Source organism: Rosa chinensis, chromosome 5, assembly GCF_002994745.2.
Source record: "Rosa chinensis cultivar Old Blush chromosome 5, RchiOBHm-V2, whole genome shotgun sequence".
In the NCBI taxonomy this organism is placed as follows: Eukaryota; Viridiplantae; Streptophyta; class Magnoliopsida; order Rosales; family Rosaceae; genus Rosa; species Rosa chinensis.
Window position 1 is genome coordinate 10,572,960 of NC_037092.1, and position 21,951 is coordinate 10,594,910.

The window sequence follows — 21,951 nt, forward strand, 5'->3', positions numbered from 1 at the left end:
GAGGTAAACAAAAAGAAAGAGAAAAGAGAGTTAGAGAGAGAGAGAGAGAGAGTAGGCAAAAAAAAAGAGAAAACCAAAAAAAAAAAACAAAGAGAGAGAGAAGAAAGTTTAGAAAAAAGAGAGGGAAATGATGGAAAATGTCACATTAGAGTGTGAAATGATAAAAATGTCACCTAGTTTCCCACTTGATAAAAAAGTCCATTATAAATTGTTAGTAATATTAATTTAGTCCTTATTACTAATAGAGTGACGTTAAAAATGTCAGTTTTTAATTTTTTTGATTCCGATTATGCCCTTCAAGCCAAATCTCTCTCTATATTCTTCTCCTCCTCCGCACTGACACAAACTTCCTCTCTGGAGTGTCAATGGCAAAGAATGACGCGTCCTTGGGATCAGTGGGCGTGTTCTTGAAGCGATACTAGCAATTCGGCGAGCCTTCGACGATCGACGTCTCCAGAGATAGGAGCCAAACGCACAGATGAGGCATTACGATGATCTCCTTACCAACATGTGTGACTCTTTTCTCAATTCTCCCTAGCTTTTTTCAACTCTGGTATTTGTAATTGTGGTGAATTAAAGGTTCTGAAACTTGGATTGGAATAAGGTACTAGACCTCTTCATGCCCGCCGCCGAGATCACGGACTCTGATCCGCAAAACGACGCTGTCTTAGACGATGCGACTCCGCTGCGCTCCATCACTTCTGTTTCTCGGTCTCTGGTGCTGCCGTGGGCGAGCGACTGTGAGGATCAGGTCAAGGAGGGGATCGTTAGGTTTTCGACCGATGGTGGGAGTGGCAAGAAGAAGAAAAGGAGAAGGTTTTGGTTGAAGAAGAAGGGAGTAGTTAATAATGTTACTAAGAACTTGGGTGATGATTCCATCTTAAAGGCCTTGAGGTATTTCTTGTTCTAGTACTTTGATTCTTTTATCTTTTACTGAAAAGCATTATTAATTGGATTCTGGTGCTTGTATGCCAATATAGAAAGCCTTTGATTATGGTAGTACCATGTGGTTTAAAAAACTATCAGGTCGGAAGCATTAAAGGGTTTTTAGGGAATTTGAGTCATTTGACGATAGTAGAAGAAAATAGCTACATGATCCTGAAGATGGCCAGCTACGGGACATTGCTTGTAAATCTTTAATTAATGAGTTTTCAGATTTTTTCAGGTTGGAATCAATTATGAAACCATCTTGAGGTTAGAGTTTTTATAAAGTGAACCTGTAAAGTCTCTAAAAGAGGAAGTAATTTAGTTGAGGGATTCAGGTCAACATTTTCAATTGCTGGTGTAAAACAGATCTTAACACAACATTTCATTTCTAATCTGTTTCTAGAGGAGTAAATCATGTCACCAAACAGAATTACATAATAGATTTGTCACTTTGTGTGCAACTTAGATGCCAACCTCGGAATCCCTGCCATTAGCTTTTAAGTTGTCATGACTGCCAGCTTCCTTTGGTTCACTTCAACCTGTCTTGTTTTGCATTGGATGTTTCAAATGCGACAGAAGTGAGCAGCAAAGATAATATTAGTTTTCCATCCTTTGATTTCTTGGAAACTAGCTTGCGTTGTCAACTTTTGAGTTTGGAACCTTTTTGAGCAATTTTGAGTTGCTATGTTCAAAAGGATCCAAGTGTATCATCATGTAGGATGTGTCACTGAACTATTTTGACATTAGTTGAAGTGGAGTCCGTAACTTACATATTGAAACTATTTTAATTAACATGTTGATAAGCATTAATAATCAATGTGAAATTATGAAGGTATGATACTATTGATAACCAGTAACTTTTGTCCGTTGTTTTTGCTATCTTGATTGACAGAGAAGATTTCATTGTGAATTGCAATGTCCTCTTGTTTCATTCTCCTTCTGTTTGATTTGATGTTTGGAAGTTGGAGGCCTCTGTTTGGAATAACTTGCAGGAAGTTTTCCTTAAAATATCTTATGGGAATGTGTAGTAGTAATAAGAGTTCTCATTAATCACTTCCATCCATTGGTGTCTTTCATCTTGTCTTGGTATAATTGATTGACTTTGTGATCTGTTTTTTAAGCTATTCTGTTGGTATGTCAAGGGAATATGAAGTTAACATTGGGACAAGTTTGTTATTTTATCTCCAAAAAGCTTTAGGTTGTCAAACAACAACAAAATTCCAATTGGATTACTTCAGCGATTCTAGTTCACTCAAAGACCACAAACCAAGCTTCGACGATGTTCAGGTCTGGCCCCTTGCTTTCTAATCTCTATATGTCTATCTATTTGACTTGAAACGTTGTGAATGCGATTTTCTATGTTTTCAATTTCATTCATGGATTGATAGATCTAATTGCATTTTAGGGAGCATGACTTTTGTTAGGTAGAGAAATTGAAATAGTGCGCCTCCTTTAACATTGGACTACTATGCATCTACTTGCAAGTGACCCTCCTTTAACATTGGATTACTATGCATCTAATTGTCCTATTTTGTTTGAGATTGTAAAGAAAGAAATGGAGTGTGAAGCTCTTAGATCATCATAATGCCGCCTTGGATAGGCCGGTTACACTTTCATGACTGTTTTGTTCATATCTGGATTTTATCATTAGCTTGTTACTTAGCTGTAGTACCCATATATTTATTAGCTTTAATTTCAAGTAGCTACTGTAGTCTTGTCACTTAATGAACTTAATGGAAGCAGGGATGTGAAGGTTCAAACTCTTATCTACATTTTCTTGACAAGTTTATCTCTACTCTTTACTGAAGGAAATTGTCCCATTACTTGATTTTTGAGAAAACTCATCATATCTTATTCCACCATGTAGTACACGTGTATTGCTAAAATTTGCTTTGGTGAATTGAAGTGTTATATTATATGGCACGTTGAAATTGATGATTTCCGTGGCTTTGGATAGTGATGAGACAATGTTCATGTTTAGAGAAGCCAAGACGTCCTTTTGAGAAGGAACATTTGGATGTTGAGCTGAAGCTTGTTGAAGAATATGGGCTTCGGCGCAAGAGGGACTTGTGGAGGGTCCAGTATGCTTTGAGCCACATCTGTAATGCTGCTAGGGAACTTCTTACTCTGGACAAGAAAAATCCTCGCCGTATCTTTAGACCCAGTTGTGGTTATGTTTTATTTTGTTTAATGTGCTTATGGGAGGTTGTCCTAATTGGAAAAAGTGTTGGGGTTGTACTTTGACTAAAATCACTTGAAATCTTCCTGGAATCACAATAAAATCTTCTTACTAATGTTTTGAACATACAGTTTTGTCATACGCTTGAATTCATTTTGTCCAAAAAATACTTGTGAAGTTCAATTGCAAATTTGCAGCATATGTCACTGATCAAGTCACTGTCAATCCCTGACCAAGTAACTGTTAACCTCAAGTTACCAATAAAGTCACGGACCATGTCACTGTCAATCCCTGACCAAGTCAGTGTTAACCTCAAGTCACCGGCAAAGTTACTGGCCACGTCACTATTAACCTTAAGTCACTGGCCATGTCACAATCATGAACATGTCACTGTTAATTACATGTCACTAACTAAATAACTGACCATGTCACTAACTAAGTAACTAAACATGTCACTAACCAAGTAACTGTCAGTAGCCAAGTCACTGTTAATCACATGTCACTAACTAAGTAACTGACCATGTCACTAATCAAGTAACTGTCAGTAGCCAAGTCACAAGTTAATATCCAAGTCACTGTTAATCACATGTCACTAACTAAGTAACTGACCATGTTACTAACCAAGTAACTGTCAGTAGTCATGTCACAAGTTAATAGTCAAGTCACTGTTAATCACATGTCACTAACTAAGTAACTGACCATGTCACTAACCAAGTAACTGACCATGTCACTAACCAAGTAACTGTCAGTAGCCAAGTCACAAGTTAATAACCAAGTCACTGTTAATCACATGTCACTAACTAAGTAACTGACCATGTCACTAACCAAGTAGCTGTCAATAGCCAAGTCACAGGTTAATAGCCAAGTCACTGTTAATCACATGTCACTAACCAAGTAACTGACCATGTCACTAACTAAGTAATTGACCATGTCACTAACCAAGTAACTGTCAGTAGCCAAGTCACTGACAGTGACTTGAGGTTAACAATGCTTTGGCCAGTGACCTCACTAACTAGGGATTTGGCTTAGCCAATGACTTTATTGGCCAGTGACTTGGTCAGTGATATGTGTATAACAGTGACGTGGTCAACATGTATTGTGACTTGGTTAGTGACTTAGTCAGTGACGTGTATTACAATGGCATAACCTAGAAGAAAGCTACCATCAGTAAATTAAAAGGCATATTGCTTGTAAAGATTAAGAAATCCTCCGTATGGGGACCAAGAATAAGAAATCATTGCCTTCAAACGAATGGTTCATAAACCTTAATGAGAATGACTATAGTGCATAGAGCACATGTAGCATAGACCATTATAACACTTACATCATTGTACAAATCTTTCAACAAAGCTTCAAGCATAAAAAAAGTGAGATTGCACGGGACGAATATAATCTAGATGCCCGAGAAGAGTAAAAAGACATCTATGCATCTTGTAGTTCCAAACTTTAATCTTGTAATCGTCCCCTGCAAAAACCCAACACATATCAATTAAAACCTGAACTATACCATCTACAAGTTAATGTTCTTCTATAGAAACAAAATACAAAATCCCTTATCCCCAAGGGTAAATCAATTTGTGCAAGAGTAACATGGGTATCAACTAGTCAAGGAAAGGGAGCTTGTTTGCCAACAATACTCATACTAAATCAGTTTAGTTTCATTGGTAAGCTATTTCTAAACTCTAATAACATAAAGTTTTCAAAAACAAATCTTACTAGATCTAAAAGTAGTTAAGCTAAAAGCCCAGCGTTACAATAAATGTGAAAATAAACTTACCAACACAGCTACAAAACATAGATTTGACTCGATGATATGTTGTTTTAAACCAACTAGTATCCTTTTTAGCGCACTGTGCATCACATCTTTCCTCCTTGCCAGTCGCCTGCACTCAAATATATTCAAGTTATCATCAAGGAACCATCACAAACTTACCAACACAGGTACAAAACAGAAGTTACAATTCCTCGATTTTATCAAATGCCAAAACAGTAGCTATGAGATATTTGAATGCAAGTTATATGCTCCTAGTTTACTCTTACAATGATAGTGTCAGGACCCATGTTGCAATCAAGAACCAAATCTACGCGTCAGAATTATTTATGTGTAGCACAATTAGGAAAGCACGAGTTTCATACCACACTTCTTTCTCCTTGAGTGAGCCACCAGACCGAATTGTCTCTATACCTCGAGGATCTTTCATATTCCGAACACCATGGACATCTACTATTCTGTTAAACTTTGATACACAAACCCAACCACAAATAAATAAAAATAATGCACAACCTAATTTACCACATTGTTAGGATAGATAAATAAAAAATAAAAAATAAAAAATAGTACACACCTATTTTACCATGCATCAAGGCGGTGATGGGTTATGGAACATTTAAGCTTCATAGCTCCTAGTCCACCATACAACACCACACACATACTCATATGCAAAAACACAAAAGAAATTCAAAAATGGCTTAATAATTAGGTGGATCAAGTTTAAATTGATATTTAATAAGCCTTGTTCTAAAAAACAATGATGTAGTTAATCAACGAAGTTAGAAGATAGGAAACATGTAGCAATGGCGTTTGCATAGTTCACACCATTCTGTGTTATACAATAATTTGTCAATTGAAGAACTGACTGCCAAAAAGTTCAGAGTGTTTGTACTAATGAGCTGTTGAATTCAGTTGAGAAGTTTACAAGAAGAAATCAAAGGCTAGACTTAAGTGCTCTAATTCTCAATTCTGCCAATAAAATGCTTTAAATTTGCAGTTGGTGGCACCAAAATTATTACACATTCTTTGGCTGCTTAATATTGCTAAATTCCCAATGTCTTAGATTATCACATTCTTCACTTCACAGTGCATCTATAGCATGTCATTATTAACAAACCAACAAAATTGAGAACGTAAAAATGAAAAAAGAAAAAAAAACACAGAGAAAATGAATGATGCATATTTACCAAGAGAATTTCCGAATTTCCATTATCATTTAGCAAATAAGAAGCTGTGAAGTTGAAGCAAACCTCCAACTCTGTGAGAAAGCCGTTGTACCAATGATGAGTGCATCTGCAAGCTGTGATCAACATCCTATACAGAACGAAAACTCAATCAATCAAAACAAAAAAGAATCACATAATCGAAACCCAATCTAGTCAAGAATTGAATCGCTGCACTGGAAAAGTACTTACTTAGCGAACGTCGAGGTATCGAATCTCAATCAAGTCGTGGATGTTGCCGTCGTGAAAAGGCATGGCCACCATTCATGGTCACCATTCATACTCTCGAGGTTTGTGTTTTGGCTCCAATTTTGTTGCAGCTGGTCAACAGTCTCTTTTCTTGCGCGGGCGTGCCAGCACCGTTCGGGTGCTGTCATCGGGGGTGTCCCTTGACCTGACTTCTTTCAAGAGATTGTGGACGAGGAGAGCACCAACCTCGTCATGGGATTCTTTGTGCCTCGTGGTGAGGACTTTTGCTGAGCTTCTTGAAAATCACAATCGATACTCGATGTTGTAGATCGAGCAGAGCGAGAACCACTGGGAAGTGAGGAGAACTTGCTAAAGCGTGACTTTAGCTTGGCTGGGTTGCTAGGGCGTTACCCTTGCTTGGCTGGTTCTGTAACCGTTGTGGTCGCGGCACTACCGTCGAGGAGACTAGGACCGAAGTACGTTGACAGAGGGTTTGGTGGCACTGAAAGTCGGCTTCTGAGAAGACTAGGACTAGGAGTGAGATCACCGGTAAGAGAAAGAGAAGGAGAGGAGTTGCTCTTAGAGAGGTTGCTCTAGAGAGAACTTAGATCATCTTAGAGATGTTGTTGTTGTGAATGTGTGTTTTGGTGTTTCAATGTAACCTCTATTTATAAGCTACCATGCCAACTACTTTGGCATTAAACAAATGAAAGTGGAGCACTAATTGGAGATAAGGGAGGTGGAGATGGAGCATTAATGGAGATAGAAATGATGAATTTCGGAGAAAAGGAGATAAGGAATGATGAATTTGGGAGATAAGGAATGATGAATTTTGGATATAAGGAAGCACTTTCGGCTCCTGTATTCCTTCATGTATATCTCCATCAGGAATTCATATTTTGGCCTTGACGTCTTCATAACAAATGTTCCACTATGAGTGTAGATCATTCTGGTAAAATTTCAGAGCTTTTAGTATAGTGGTTGGGCCGGAAATGCTGTTGGACCCCTTACAGGTCCAGTTTTCCAATTTTGCTTCTGCAGAACATTGGACTGATCTTTTGAAGGCCTTTCACTTCTATCTGGATCTTGCACTCTTCATAAGAAATGTTTCTTAGGATGTCTAGAATGGATCTGCAGAGTTTCAGCCCATTTCGAGTTCATTTGGTCAGGCGGCCGCTCCTTCTGTTTAGCTCGGTTTCTCCTAGCCGAAGTAGGAAAATGTGCTAAAGTTGACTTTCCATTTCCATGCTTCCACAGTAGGCTTTATTTAGCCTCTAAATATATATATCGAACTTGTCGACAATATATAGCTTGAGCCACTGACATTGGCTCAATTTCTCCAAAACGTGCCTTGTCAGGCCAAAATGCTCATTTTGGGTCCAAACAGAGAGAGAGAGAGAGAGAGAGAGCAGTTGATTAAGGGTTCAGACGGGCTCGATGTGCCAGTGGCAGCTTTAGTAATTATGCTTAATTTTAGTGGCAGGTTGTTAAAAGGTGACCTTAATTATCATGGGAACATTTGTGTGTCCTGAATTATAATAAGACACTTTAAAATGACCTCTTTTATCATTGGCCCAAAAAAAGAGAACAAATTAAAAAAAGAAAAAAAAAAAAAAAAAAAAAGAGAGTTAAAAAAAAAAAAAAGAGAGAGAACAAATATAAAATAAAAAAAAAGAGTTAAAAAAAAAAAAAAAAAGAGAGTAAAAAAAAAAAAGAGAACTTTTTTTTTTGTCAGTGAGGGTAAAATAGTCATTTTACTGTAGAATGAGTGCCACGTCAGCAAAATGACAGAGTTTTTGACGGAAAGTTGACAGCAAGGACCAATTGGGTTAAATTTAAGAGTTTAGGGAGTTTTTAGGTGAAATTGAAACGTCAGGGACTGAAACGTTGAGACCCTATAACTACAGAGACTAAACAGTATTTTGCCCTTAAAAAAAAAAGAGGGACTAAACTGATGTTTGGCCTAAAATTTGAGGGACTAAACTTAATATGATCTATTTTCTCTATTATATATACATGGCTTCTTTTGTCATTCTCAATTTCTCATGATGACAGTTAAATCATTATTTCTTTGGAGCGATGATAATCATCTTCATTTTAGTCTTGTACCGGATTCTTTGCTATTATGGTCGTCTTCGAGGAAAAATGCCTATATTTTCACTTTGTACTGTCTTAATGATAAGAAAACCATGAATGCAAAAAAAAAAAAAAGAACGAAAAAAAAAAACAGTTTATTTGACCGAGTTGTGGATGCTCACACAATATGTCAAATAAAACTGAAAATGGTGATATGAGAGAATTCAAGTACATGACATCTAAAGAGAGTTCAAGAAACAATTTCTCTTCTCCACGCAGAAGTTTATATAAAGAGCAAAGAGAGTACGAAGGTTGGAAGTTCTTATCGTCATTCGTTTGGTCTCATATGAACTGTTGTCGGTCCCGGCAGCAGATTTTGATTTCGTGTTTTTTTATTTTTTTATTATCAAATCAAACAACTCATATAGAGTAACTAGCCTATTGTGAGTCAAACTCACGACCTCCCAATTGCAAAAGAAAATTTTATGCCACTACACCAAATGATACTAGATATTTTGATTTTGTTTTTGGTCCTAATTATGGAGTACATTGATCCCGATTCGGATAATGTCCAAGCCAGTGGGTGAGACCATAACAGTTACAAGTCATAACAGCATAATGAGTAGAAGGTTTTGCATGGTGGCCGTTGCTATCCACACCCATTGTGCAAGAAAAGTAACCAAGTCCCTTTGCATTCCTTTTTAAAGGAGGAATCTCCTTGTTTCTGTTAGTTTCTCCGGTGTAGCCTGATAGAATGCAGTAGCCGTTGACGAACAAGAAGATGAATTCGGGACCTTGTCAAAGGAAATACACAGCATCAGAGGTACATACCAAGTTGGTCGATTTATCCATCTCTGATGCTTAAGTAAGGCTATGTATGTAATTTGATAGAGTAACAGTACAAGATTTAGAAGTTATTACCTTTGTGAAAGTGGTTGAGCTTTATTTATATACTCCTAGCAAGGGAAGGGTTTTTCCACATCTTCGATGTGGGATGCGGTTCCCCTATCTGACAGGTTCTGGGGATGGTTTTGATGCATACTTTGGGGAGCCCTATCGGGCTGAGTGTTGCTCTGAATCACTCAAGGTGCCGCCCTTTTGGAGACCACCTGGCTAGGTATTGGTCCGGCCCCTAAACCTGGCATTTGGGTAATCCTACAGGGTCTGGTACTAGTATGAAGACTATGTGACAGTCCAAAGTATGTGCTGGTATGTACACTCCTTATTAAGATATTCATGAGTTCAGTAACAATGAATGATGAGACTGAGAATGAAGGTGTCAGGATGTAACTATAAATGATGAGATTGAGAATGAAGGCTTGATATAGTTGCAAGTGTTTTGTAGGATAAAATGAAAATTAAGTATTATCTCCAATGGTAATTTTGTATTAGAGTATACTTTAGTCTTGATTTAACAAATGAGTTATACATACGGTAAATAACATATTCAGTAGTGTTCACCTAGTCAGTTGCTGACCAAAGAATTTATACTCAATAATCCTTAGATTTACATCCAAGGGTGGAAAACAAAACACCTAAACTTAATAATAATTCTCTCTGCCATTAGATTTACATCCAAGGGTGGTTGAGCATTATTTTCTTGGTCAATAACTGACCAAGTGAACATTTTTGATCACCTATTTAGTAGGGTGGCAATAGCCGTACTTTAATAAAATTATTTAAAAAAGGAAAGAAATTATTAAAAATTCAGTCAAATTATGATTATTGAATTCATTAAACTAAGTTAAAGTCAATATGAAAGTAATAGAATCCATAAATTCCGCAAAATTCATTAGAATTATAAAAACTAAATACAATCTTTTAAAACTATCTAAATTGAATTCGCGCGCCCCGTTTAGTTTTCTTTCAGTAATTTATGTTGCTTGTGATATCTTTTAGACAATTGTTTTATTTGATTTCTTTTAGGCGATTGAAATTGGTACCCACCTTTGAGAGATAACACCTCTCTCCATGAGTAATTTTTCAACGAACATGTGCATGGACAGAGAGTGGTTTGTATTACGAGGGCGTCGAGGTGCTAGTTTCAACCCCCTTTTTGATCCCTTTATGTTCAAAAATACAATTGGGGAGAAAAATTGCCGCCCAAATATCTATGGTCCGATAGCCCAAAAAAAATAACAAATTACGCATTATCGGGCCCAAAATCGCTCAGACCCCCAATTTAAAAGCGAGCACCCGCTCTCTCTCATTTCCCAAGAAATACCTTTTGCTCTCCCCGAACACTGAAACCCTAAATCCCGCCATGAGCGTATCCTCTCATGGAACCACCCCTGGACGAAAGAGGATCTCCCGACACTGGACGGAGCTTCCTGATAATGCTACCGCATCGATACTCTCACGGCTGGGAGCGATCGAGATCCTGGAGAGCGCTCAGAAAGTATGCATGAAATGGCGCAAAGTCTGCAAGGACCCTCTCATCTGGCGCAAGATTGACATGCGCAACGATGGCGATCTCGAAGACATAAACTACCACTTGGAGGAGATGTGCCGCCACGCCGTTAATCGGAGCTCTGGTAATCTGGTCGATATTAACATTGAGCACTTCGGCACCGATGAGCTGCTTGAGTATATCACTGATAGGTATGAAGTGTTGGATGTTTTGATCTGTTTAGAATTTCTTGGTCAGTTTGATTGGATTTTTTGTTTCGGGGTTCCAAATAGTTGGAAGGGGGTTTTCATAGTTGTTGTTGCTGATATGTATCTGTTTTTGTTAAATGCATTTGGTGATTTAAGTGGGTGATTGAAGTTTTTGCTTGTGAGCCTGTGAAAATGAGGAATTCAAGGTTTGTATCTGATGATGTCAGTGCAGAATCCCTCCCTATAAAGTTGCAGGACATTCTAGTTGACATCTCATGCCATTGATAAGTGTGTATGGGAGAACTTTATAGTGACCTCATAGTTTATTTTTTTTCTTTTATTCTTCTTTTGTGAAAATAGAATTACATTAACATACAAGTAGATGAATTTACTGATATCCTTGACTTTCTAGCATCTGTCCTCTCTGATATTGTGTAAAATAGACAAGTTTATACATGTAGTCATGTACAATATGTTTCTTCCAATTAATTATTATTTTCCTGTAGAATTACTTTGAGTGGATTTTTATATGCGTGACCATTTAACACATGCATCTAATACCTTTTATAGCTCGAGTGGAATCAGACGTCTCCGACTGTTGTGTTGTGATGACATATCAGATGCGGGATTGAGTAAAGTGGCTTTAAAACTTCCATTGTTGGAGGAACTTGACATTTCTCTATGCGATAATATCTCGCATGAAGCTGTAGAAGTGCTTGGCCGCTCTTGCCCCTTTTTGAAATCATTCAAGTTCAACAAAGAGTGGTGTCAGTTTTCACAAGACGGCCGCTGGCCATACGAGTTTCATTTCAGTGATTATTATTCACGTATTCTTGATGCTTACCGAAAAAGAAATCAAGTACCCTTTCATTGGAATGTGGATTATGATGCAGAGGCACTTGCTATAGCAGGAACCATGCATGGTTTACGACACCTCCAGCTTTTTGGGAATAAGTTGACAGATGATGGCTTGTCAAGCATTCTTGATTGTTGTCCTGATCTTGTCTCACTTGACCTGCGCCATTGTTTCATTCTCAATATGGAGGGAGATTGGAGAAGTACATGTGCTGAACGAATTAAGAAATTGTGGCTTCCCCATGATTCCACTGAGAGCAAAGAATTTGTAGCTAGATCTGAAGCTTATTGTTTTAAATGGACAGAACTCCCAGACAAAGTTACGGCATCAATACTGTCAAGGCTTGGAGGGATTGACATCCTCACTTCCGCTCAGAAGGTCTGCTCCAAGTGGTTCAAAATATGGAAGGACCCTCTGATGTGGTGCACCATTGACATGCGCAATAATTTTGATTTTGACGACTACAAGCCCTTCTTCTTCCATGAGTTGTGTGAACATGCCATTGAGCGTAGCTGTGGTAATCTGGTTGACATCAATGTTGAGAACTTTGGCACTAATGAGCTCCTTAAATATTATATCGCTGAGAGGTATTTCATCATCACCTATCTGAGATCATTTGTTAGTACTACACATTTCAACATGATTTCATTTTTCTTGACGTACAGTTGTTGTAGGTATCTTAAACGATCTCCATTAAATGGTGTCTTTTATGAGTGGATTATTATCAATAAGGTGGTGTCTTTGAGAGTGAAAGAGACTGTTTGAAATAATCCCAAATTAAGTCTTAAATTCTAAACATATCCAACCAGTGTGGATTCAACACATCTAGGATTTTGGCTCTTAGTAATTAGTAGTTGAGTAGCAAACCTCTAACTGATCAACCTCAGTAATAAATACAGTATATCTTCTCCATAAAGGACTTCCAAAAATTGACTTAATAATTTTATTTTACATAGTTGGGATTGGGGAAGGAAATGCACGAGTCTCTGAGGCTCTGGATTGGTAGAGTTGAACTCTTTCTGAATTGGTCTTGTTCAATACTCTCCTCCAGTTGATAGTCATTACTCTGCTGTTATAGTATTTTGAGGCCTTAACAATCGCCTCTAAACACTCCATGTCCAATACATCTCAGAATCATCTATCAAACAAATCATTCAAGCTTCTGTTTACTTCACTTGATTGCTTTTAAAATTTTTCTTTCAAAATTAAACAAACCACAAAGTTTACCCTTCCATATATATCACCAACTGTTTATAATGAAATATGATTAACTGCGAAAGTTAGTTGTTAGGGGTTCAGTTTATTTGTATGACTTCTACTGTAAAAGACCAATTAAACTTGCTAGCTGTATTTGGCCAAAAATAAAATTGCAGAACTGTATTACAAAGTTGAGATTTAGCATGTTAAAGTAATGAATGCTACAGTTTATATTATTGTCACTAGCCTTCCTGCACACGCCTTACGTGTGCGGAAGGACTGCGCTCGCGCGTGCGAAACATTTATTTTATTGTCGACGCACTCATACGTGTAGAAAATGGTGTTTGTTGCGATATTAAAATTACCTTCTGCATGTGTACAGAAACCAAATCGGATATGTGGCTAAGACCAAGTATAACCATCTATTCCTTTGTGATAATACCCGTGTATTGATTACTTTTAAGATTTAATTTGTTTATAATTAATGGGCACATATTGCGGTATTTAAATCATAGAATTATACTCAGCGACCTGAAAGTAGATTCCTCACCAGACTACCCGAGTAACAAAATCTTGATACAGACCCTTAAATTTGAGAATTTGAGCATTTATATGACACATTCATGCATGTTCATGGTTGAAATCAAAAAAGTTGCATATGAAAGATGTACAGAAAACTTATGCAGATTGCATTGAACCGTATGTTCTGATGTGTGATTGAAGGTGATGACCAGCAATTATTTATAAAGTCTAACTCTACAAAGTTCATCCTCTACATTTGCCATTTCTTTCTCAGAACAAATGTCAAGTTCAAATCAGGCTGCACTTCTGCATACAAAACAAAATAGGGATGAAGAAAAGTAAAGACCCAAAGAGAGTAAAATTGGGAGTATACCCATGAAACATGAAACCTCGAACTATATCTTCATTGTAGATTAATTGCAAAAGAAGCCAAAAACAGGAAATGCCAAGTTATAATATTTAGGTCACAAAGATTCTGAGTTCAACAGCTCACATGCAAGAAAAGAAGGAAGACAAAAAACAAAAAACAAAAAACAAAAAAAAAGAAAGAAAAAAAGTCACAAATTGTCTGACAAATGAGAAAAAATAGAAGTAAAAGCATCTGAAGAGAATCCATTCAAGTGTGACCATATAGGATTACAAAGAACAGAAGCATCTGCATATGCATACAAAATTATTGGAACAAATACTTACCATCTTGAGTACCAGAGGTCAATGACTTGGAAATTTTTAGATTTTCTATATAAAAAATAGGAAATGGATTATTGCAGATTTAAGAGAAAACAAAACAGATTTGAAATTTTATAGGTGAAGTGAAAACTAAAAGCACAGATTCAGAGATTCAAATTTGATACCGATGCGATTTAAACCTGGAGAACAAACAATTACAGGAGAAGTGGAGATACTCCAAACTATTTAAACCCAAAAATCCCACATTCAGAAATTCCAGGTGATCCAAGTAAGTAAAATTATTGTTGTTTGATCACAGCAAATGAATCAAACTGGAGGAGATACAAAACAAAATTCATTTGAAGGTGATAAGAACCGAGTAACATATGTTAGTTTTCCTATATAAGGCCTAGATGATAATCCCCCTAGGTGCCGATATTCATTTGAAGGTGAAATTAGGTCTTTGACTTTGCCACACCTAATGGGAGTAACAAAGAGAATAAACTTACTTCATGAAGGATTCAGTCTCCAAAATTGCATGAGGAGATATTTGGTTTAAAGAATTGTGTCCCTATCTACAAAACAACACAACCGAAGTCACAGATCATATAAAAGAACCATACAAAATACATAATATTCATTAAGAGAGAAAGATTTATGGGGAAATAAAGTCAGAATTCTTAAACTAATACAAAAATAGACCATGAAATTCCCATATTAGGATTCAGGTATTTACAGATGAGTTTAGAGCAAAATTAGTGCAATTGGTTTTGGTATCTGACGAAACAATCACCTTCGCTCATTCATAAAATCACTATCATTCCAGGGAAACAGTTACATGAGTGGCAGGATGGTTTTTCAAAGGAAACAGTTACAATAGTAAACCTGATCGAAAGTAAAAATGGTAAAAATATAGAAATCATCTTGTGAACAAAAATACCTCAAGTTGTCAGTATTTCCTTAACTCCACTCATGGAAACGGGACAATACGAAATGAAAAACCATCCTCCCACCATATACTGCAATCAAATTTGGCAAAATTTTCACAAACAAAAAATAAAAAAAGCTCTTATTCCAGACTTTTACTAATTCAACAAAATTAGTGGTAAGAGAAACAAAAAGAAAATATAGCACAGTCAATAATCTCACTTCTAAACAACGTGCCAGTACTGGCCATTTTAGTCATAGTCTCTCTCTCTCTCTCTCTCTCTCTCTCTCTCTCATAGTAAAAAAAAAACAAAGACAAAAAGAGATCATAACAAAATGTCAAAATCTAGATTTGAAGGAGATCGAGGTTAAGTACCTGAAATTACAGCCTCGTTTTGGTTAAATTTGAAATTTTTGAATGCATGGGGAGAGAGATCGATTGAAACACATGAGACTGCATAAAGGGATAACCCAGATTACCTATATGAGCCGAAGTGGTTACAAAAAATTACATACCTGCTTCATTATTAGTAGCGAGGAGAATAACAATAATGCCTCATACATACCTGCTTCTGTGGTTCTATTCTTCTTCTTGTTCCTTATTTATGAAACCAAAACTATCCGACGATCATAAACTTCTCAATAGACTCCTAAATAAATAATATCAACAGAATCCAATCACCTAAAATATATTTACAAAAACAAAAGCAACTCGATGTAAATTTACCTGCTAGGTTCACCTATTAGGGTCGATATTTTTCTTTTTTATCTTTTGTCGTTTGATTTCGTTCTTCTTGCCTCTGGCTTGCACTTCCCTGTTGTACTAACGGATACCTCCCACGTCGTCATAATATCGTTCCTTTTTAGGTCGTGCGCCATGGCAGTTTTTCGTTCCTGTAGAGATCGTGCGTTTTCTACCCAAATTGTATTCTACGGCGTATTAGTTTGGAGTCCCACGTTCCTATTTTTTCTATTTATATTTTTTTGTTTTCTTTTTTGTATTTTACAATGCTAAGCCTTCTAGATAAATTTTATTTAATTAACTTTTGTTTCTGACATGGGCAGTTTTGGCATTGCAATTTTTGGTGAAGCTTTTGACACCAAAGATCGATCACGCTTCCATTTCTAATAGTAGAGATAGATATATATATATATATATATAATTAATTAATTAGTTATGTATATAGTTTTCCTTACAGATTTGGATTTTAGAAAACTAGTGCACTTATTAGTCATTTTGCACTTGGATAATATAATCTTTCAGTAACTCAAATAGTATGGTGACAATAGCCGCATCCTTTAAGCAATTAGGATTATAAATATTTTTTTTTTTTTTTTTTTTAATAAAGAGTTGGTGTGGCTGCCCTTAACCCTTGATTAATGAAACTGTCGAATCCAGGAGGGGGATATTGAGCCTGAACTCCTGGTTACAATAAAGTTTCTGTAAACCCAACTCCTCCTTCATCTTTATTTTTCGTTTTTAAAACGATATATACCGATAACTCTTCTTCCCGAAAGTTTTGAACTTTTGATAGGCACACCCTAATTTCAAACTTTTCGTCTAGTACAACCGAGCCAAACAACCCAAAATTCTGAATGCGCAAATCATCCAGAAGAACCGCCCACGGTGGCCGACACCGAAACTGGACGGAACTCCCAGACGACATCACGGCGTCGATACTGTCACGGCTGGGAACGCTCGAGATCCTCAGGACGGCTCAGAGGGTATGCATGACGTGGCGAAGAATCTGCAAGGACAACTCTCTGGTTTGGCAATCCATCTACATCCACGATGAACATTACATCGACATGAGCTATTTGGACAAGATCTGCCGCCACGTCATTGATCTTAGCTCTGGTAATCTTGTGGATATCAGTATTGAGTACATCGGCACCGATCAACTCCTCAAGTACATGGCTGAGAGGTATTGAAATTTTTGTTGTGTGTTTTTTTTTCTTTCCTTATTTGGTGATAGCTAGGGTTCATAGTTTCAGACATAAAACTCGAATTTTGTGTGCTGGGATTTACTTGGATTTTAATTTTTAGCAGTGTATTATTACAAGGGTATATGATCGAGTGAAAGAAAATTATACAGATTGATCCAAGCAAATCCTAGCACCCAAAATTATGTGTGTCCGGGTCAAATGTCTCTGTTGTTTGGGGGCTAACATGCATACCTCTAAAACTGTTTGGCAGCTCAAGCGGAATCAAACGCCTCCGATTCGTGAATTGCACTAGCTTAACAGACGAGGGATTCAGCGAAGTGGCTTCGAAACTTCCCTTGCTGGAAGACCTTGACATTTCGAAATGTGATAACATCTCATCTAAATCTCTACAGGTGGTTACGTGCTCATTCCCTCTTTTGAAATCGTGCAAATTGAATTCACTCAAACTCAATATATCAAGTGAAAGCAGGTGGCTTTGTAAGGTGGATTATTGTCATGGATAAACACATGCAGGACTGAGTTAATCGAGTGACTTCGAAACTTCAGAAATAATGTTGGAGGATCAGGATGACATGTATTGATCAAGACAAAAGTTTCATTGTTGTCTACATCATTATCGGATTGAGGTTGACCTCAGTGATTTAGGTTTTACTTGCTAATAAATTTAGCTATTTCAGATTTCCGGCATGTTTATCTAATTAGTATTTTAATGTTTAGTTTGGTCATGTTCCCACATTTTTCTTCCAAAAAAAATATTTGAGTAACAGATGTTTATCTTTCCGGATATAGGTGTATCATCATACTCATCACCTACCTCATATTTTTTCTATGCAAAATATTCACCTACCTATTCAGCGTTGAATTTCAAGCGTACTCTAATGAACTATATGTTTTTTTTTTTTTGGGACGATGCTAATAACCTATATGTTGGAAATTAACTGAGGTGTGGATGTTATATACGTTTGCCGTTACAATATATATAAAGCATTCAACATGTCTATAGAGAGTAGTCTTCTGCTGTTCATTATTTGATCTGACTTCAAATTTCCCGAGTGTGAAGAATAAAAACCTCTATTCCAGTTTGTGTAAGTATATACTAGAAGACAGAAGCTTTTATTTTAGTTTGTAGTGAACAAGTTACGAGCTTGCTTGTTTTTAGATAAAATCTTGCTTTGATGATCTTCTTTGAGATTATTATATACAAATGCTCTCAAGAATTATGGAAATACTAAACTTTACTCACCAAGTGTAGGTTGTCTTTGGTTGGGGAGATGGAGATATGGTAAAGGAATGAGAATGGGAAAGATGCATGGCAACGAAGGTAGAGCCTTTGGTGAGGGCACACAACTCCTTAGATATGCACCTCAGAGTGCAATATGATTCCATCGTTACACTTCATACACTTGACACAGTATCTGGACCCCGAACTTGCGCTTAGACGTTATGACCTCCGTCGCGACCTGAAAACCCCAATCCAAGTCGACAACTAGGGACTCAGACCTTGGTCTAAAATTGCCAAGGCGCTGAGGACAATTGCTTTTGTTCTTAATTATAAACTTTTCACAACCGAACTAGGGATTAATTTCGACTTTGCCATTGTCATTACTCATTCCCATTCCTATTTATTTTTTTAAGTAGAAACGACAATTACTCCATCCACCCTTCCACGATGCCGATGAGATTTGAACATGTAATCTTTATAATGTCGGTTATTCACTTATTCTAAATAATCAATTGATCACAAGTCAACATCATTATCATTTGTTTTCTAAAGTTAGTAATGTAAAATCATGTTTGATCTGGTCCATTATATAATAGTTAGCTCTGGTCGGCCCAATTGAGCTTTTACAAAGACATAACCTCAAGGCCCTCAATCAATGATATCCAACCAAACCAAGAACTTCGTTGGAACTTTGAATCCCCTCCCTACTAGTCCAAAACCAAAACCAACATCTCACATCTCAAGTCTCAACTCTGATTCAATTCTTTAAAGCAACCGAAAAAACTCCCACTCCATTTTCCCAAGAGAAGTTTCACTCGAAAGGATCACAGTCTAGTACATAGGCAGACAATGGGATCAGGAACTAGCCCTAAGCCCTAATAGCACACTTGCCTTATTCATTACGCTTCACCATTAATCTTTGATAGAACAGATCATAGCATATAGCCCGTGTAATCACTCTAGCCAAACAGGCCTATCATACAGTTAAATCTTCGAAGCAATAAAACTAATATTTTTTACCATAGTTAATACAACTCCGAATGACCAGACCACGTAAGAGTACTGTAAGCCCTAATCTGGGAAGCCTAAGAAGCTAGGGCAAAAGGTAGGCACAAGTTACGGTGGCTCACGTGGAGCCTTTCTCTGAGAAGCTTTACCATTTTTCAACCCAACAAAAGCCGTGCGACGCCGTCTCGGGCAGAGCCGGAGCCACCTGGATCGGCGGGGCCCCCAGATTCTGGAGATTACGCGATTCTTACGCATACTCTCATCACCCCCTTATTGACTTGACCCGAATTCTTTAGGGGAAATGATCTGACACGACACTTCCATATTACTGTACGCCAATGAAATGAGGTTACGTGCTCATGATGTCGTTGACGATTTAGGTTGTGCTTGTTTTGCAGCTCTTGCTTGACTATTTCTCTGGGTTTTCAGTCTTTCAATGCCGACGTATTACTTTGCATTATCTTAAGACTTTAACGGTTATGCAGGATTAGAAGGAGAAAAATTCTTACATACGCCGGCCGCATCATGTGGCCGTGTGACTGTCTAAAATCTATCAAAAATTTCTTTCATTTCGAAACTGTCCCTTCTTTTTTAAAGTGAAATACTCAAAATATATACCTCCTTACTAAGGGTCTGATTGATCAGCTCATATCACGTGTTCCTTGCGTCTGCTGTACGCAAGACTTTCTTAAAAGGAAATCATGAATGTATGATTATGAATGTAATGAAGCCTTTTGATGAAAATCAAAACCCCAGTCGTAATGAATTTTATCTGAAGTAAACGTAGAAGATATGTTATAGAACTATAGATCAACCGAAATAGGCATGCATAGAAGTATTTGGACCCTGGAGGAATCCTGGGATCCTCCCCTCCCCAGAGCTCTCCTTTAGTGTTGGTGTCAGCCAGGCGTAGTACTTTCATCGTTATTTATCATCTCTCGCTCACAGACTCTGATTTTGCCAACCAAGTTGATTTTAAACTCGTTTTCCAATTGAGTCGAGCTGATCTCAAACTTGAGAAGTACTTATCCAAATCAAGCTAGCGGAGGTTGAACTTCAAAGAGATCAAAAATATAGAAAATGAAAAAACCTTCATCTTTGTGTTTGTTTTGTTGTTACGTGTATTTTGTGTAACTATAAATAATGCACTAACGTTATCAAGAGGTGTTGACCGTTGACGCATTGATATGCTTCCCTCTTAATTAGTTTCATTATTGTTGGTAATCGCCTTTAGTTCATATGGAAAGAATATTGGTGATGAAATTGAAGCCATCACCATCAAATTCAAAAAGATGGTTATGAATGTTTTCCTAAAATGTGCATAATAATTAAGTTGCATGTTAGGTGAAGATGTTCAAGGCTTCACGCCGGCCCCAAACCATTAAATGCCTGCTAAGGTAGCTGGCAATTTTGTATTGCTGCAACCATTACCATTACACCCCTACTTGCATTCTCTACTCTACCTCTCAAGTCTCAAGTAATACAAAACACCTCTCAAACCCAACATTTTTTTTATTTTATAAAATTACGTAAATGAGCACTTAATTTTTACCGATTAATATTTTAGTCACTTATTTTTTTGAAAATATATATGAGGAATGCCAGTAACATTCTCCTCCAACCGTTCTTTTTCTATCTTTCCTACTTATCTCGTGTCTTGTGAATTCATTCATAATTACAATCTATGTATTAACTACAGTGGTGTTCACCTGGTCAGTTACTGATCAAATAATTTATGCCCAACAACCCTCAGATTTACATCCAAGGGTGGAAAACAAAACACCTTAACTTAATAATAATTCTCTCTGCCCTTGGATGTAAGTGGTTGAGCATTATTTTCTTGGTCAATAATTGAACATTTTCTGTATTAACTATCTTGAAAAAACAACTAATTTCATTCCATGTTTTACTCTTATTTATGTTTGGCTTTATTAAATATTCTCTATTAATATGAAGAAAAAAAAAATTAAACGGTAAAGCTCACTGACATGGCAGCTGCAGACTTTTTTTTTTTTTTTCCTTTTCATTAGAACACATGTTAGATTAGATGATTACATAAATTCTCTCTCTCTCTTTTAATTCTCTTTGATATATTTATATAAGTAAAGCAAACGTTGGGCCATTTTTTTATTTCAATTCCTTTTCTTTCTTTTTTTGGGAAAAATTTGAAGTATGTTCTTAAATATATATATATATATATATATATATATATATATATATGTACGTATTTACAATATGTACGTATTTTTTTATGTAAATATGTACGTAAGCTCACAAGAATGATATAAATTGCAAATAAAAAGGATTCACAAAAGAAAGAAAAAAATGTTGAGAAACTAAAATTAATTACTTAATTAAATACATGTGAAATTAAATAAAGATAAAGAGGGGAAGTGAAAACTTATTTTTTAATTGTATTAATTATTTGAATTTTTTAGATAATAGAATGCAATGAATAAAGAATATAAAAAGAAAGAGGTTGGAGGCAAAAATTACTAACATTCATCAACATATATTACATTGGCTAACACAACTCATCAGAAACTATTTGTGTAATTTTTTTTTTTTATTTATCAAATTCTAGATAAGCAATATGTTGGCATTGCCCTACTACCAACCTTTTTAATAATCAAACAAAGT

General features: G+C 36.6%; 4 protein-coding genes and 1 long non-coding RNA gene across 18 annotated transcripts; 3 read left to right on the plus strand and 2 right to left on the minus strand.

The window, feature by feature from the left end:
- The first annotated feature begins 272 nt into the window (after positions 1-272).
- Positions 273-3,234, plus strand: LOC112201478. 12 transcript variants are annotated; one of them, XM_024342356.2, is made up of 4 exons: positions 273-510; positions 612-894; positions 2,070-2,214; positions 2,885-3,234. In XM_024342356.2, the coding sequence occupies exons 1-4, from the start codon at positions 492-494 to the stop codon at positions 2,885-2,887; spliced, it is 450 nt and encodes a 149-aa protein (XP_024198124.1). In that variant the 5' UTR covers positions 273-491; the 3' UTR covers positions 2,888-3,234. The 12 variants fall into 12 exon arrangements, 4 of the variants coding, with proteins under 4 accessions (XP_024198124.1, XP_024198122.1, XP_040362686.1 ...); XM_024342354.2 differs by having other exon boundaries at positions 2,909-3,234; XM_040506752.1 differs by having other exon boundaries at positions 274-510; positions 2,914-3,234.
- Positions 3,235-4,343: 1,109 nt separating this feature from the next.
- On the minus strand, positions 4,344-10,630 carry LOC112167671. The gene is made up of 5 exons (XM_040505718.1): positions 10,590-10,630; positions 6,065-6,191; positions 5,243-5,343; positions 4,884-4,989; positions 4,344-4,571 (listed from the first exon to the last, which is right to left on the minus strand). Exons 1-5 carry the CDS (start codon positions 10,628-10,630, stop codon positions 4,500-4,502), a joined length of 447 nt encoding a protein of 148 aa, XP_040361652.1. The 3' UTR covers positions 4,344-4,499.
- LOC112203110 (F-box protein SKIP19) lies at positions 10,629-12,584 on the plus strand. The gene is made up of 4 exons (XM_024344127.1): positions 10,629-10,966; positions 11,534-11,751; positions 11,857-12,406; positions 12,494-12,584. The coding sequence occupies exons 1-4, from the start codon at positions 10,629-10,631 to the stop codon at positions 12,582-12,584; spliced, it is 1,197 nt and encodes a 398-aa protein (XP_024199895.1).
- Positions 12,585-13,416: 832 nt separating this feature from the next.
- LOC121053106 lies at positions 13,417-16,052 on the minus strand. Of its 2 annotated transcripts, none has more exons than XR_005810791.1 (6): positions 15,862-16,052; positions 15,701-15,784; positions 15,511-15,588; positions 15,148-15,213; positions 14,717-14,782; positions 13,417-13,844 (listed from the first exon to the last, which is right to left on the minus strand). It is a non-coding gene; the product is annotated as an uncharacterized LOC121053106 (long non-coding RNA). The 2 variants fall into 2 exon arrangements; XR_005810792.1 differs by having other exon boundaries at positions 15,148-15,226.
- A 483-nt stretch (positions 16,053-16,535) lies between these two features.
- On the plus strand, positions 16,536-17,816 carry LOC112168263 (F-box protein SKIP19). 2 transcript variants are annotated; one of them, XM_040507236.1, is made up of 3 exons: positions 16,536-17,059; positions 17,332-17,473; positions 17,551-17,816. In XM_040507236.1, exons 1-3 carry the CDS (start codon positions 16,731-16,733, stop codon positions 17,560-17,562), a joined length of 483 nt encoding a protein of 160 aa, XP_040363170.1. In that variant the 5' UTR covers positions 16,536-16,730; the 3' UTR covers positions 17,563-17,816. The 2 variants fall into 2 exon arrangements, with proteins under 2 accessions (XP_040363170.1, XP_024161155.1); XM_024305387.2 differs by having other exon boundaries at positions 16,541-17,059; positions 17,332-17,816.
- The last annotated feature ends 4,135 nt before the right edge of the window (positions 17,817-21,951 follow it).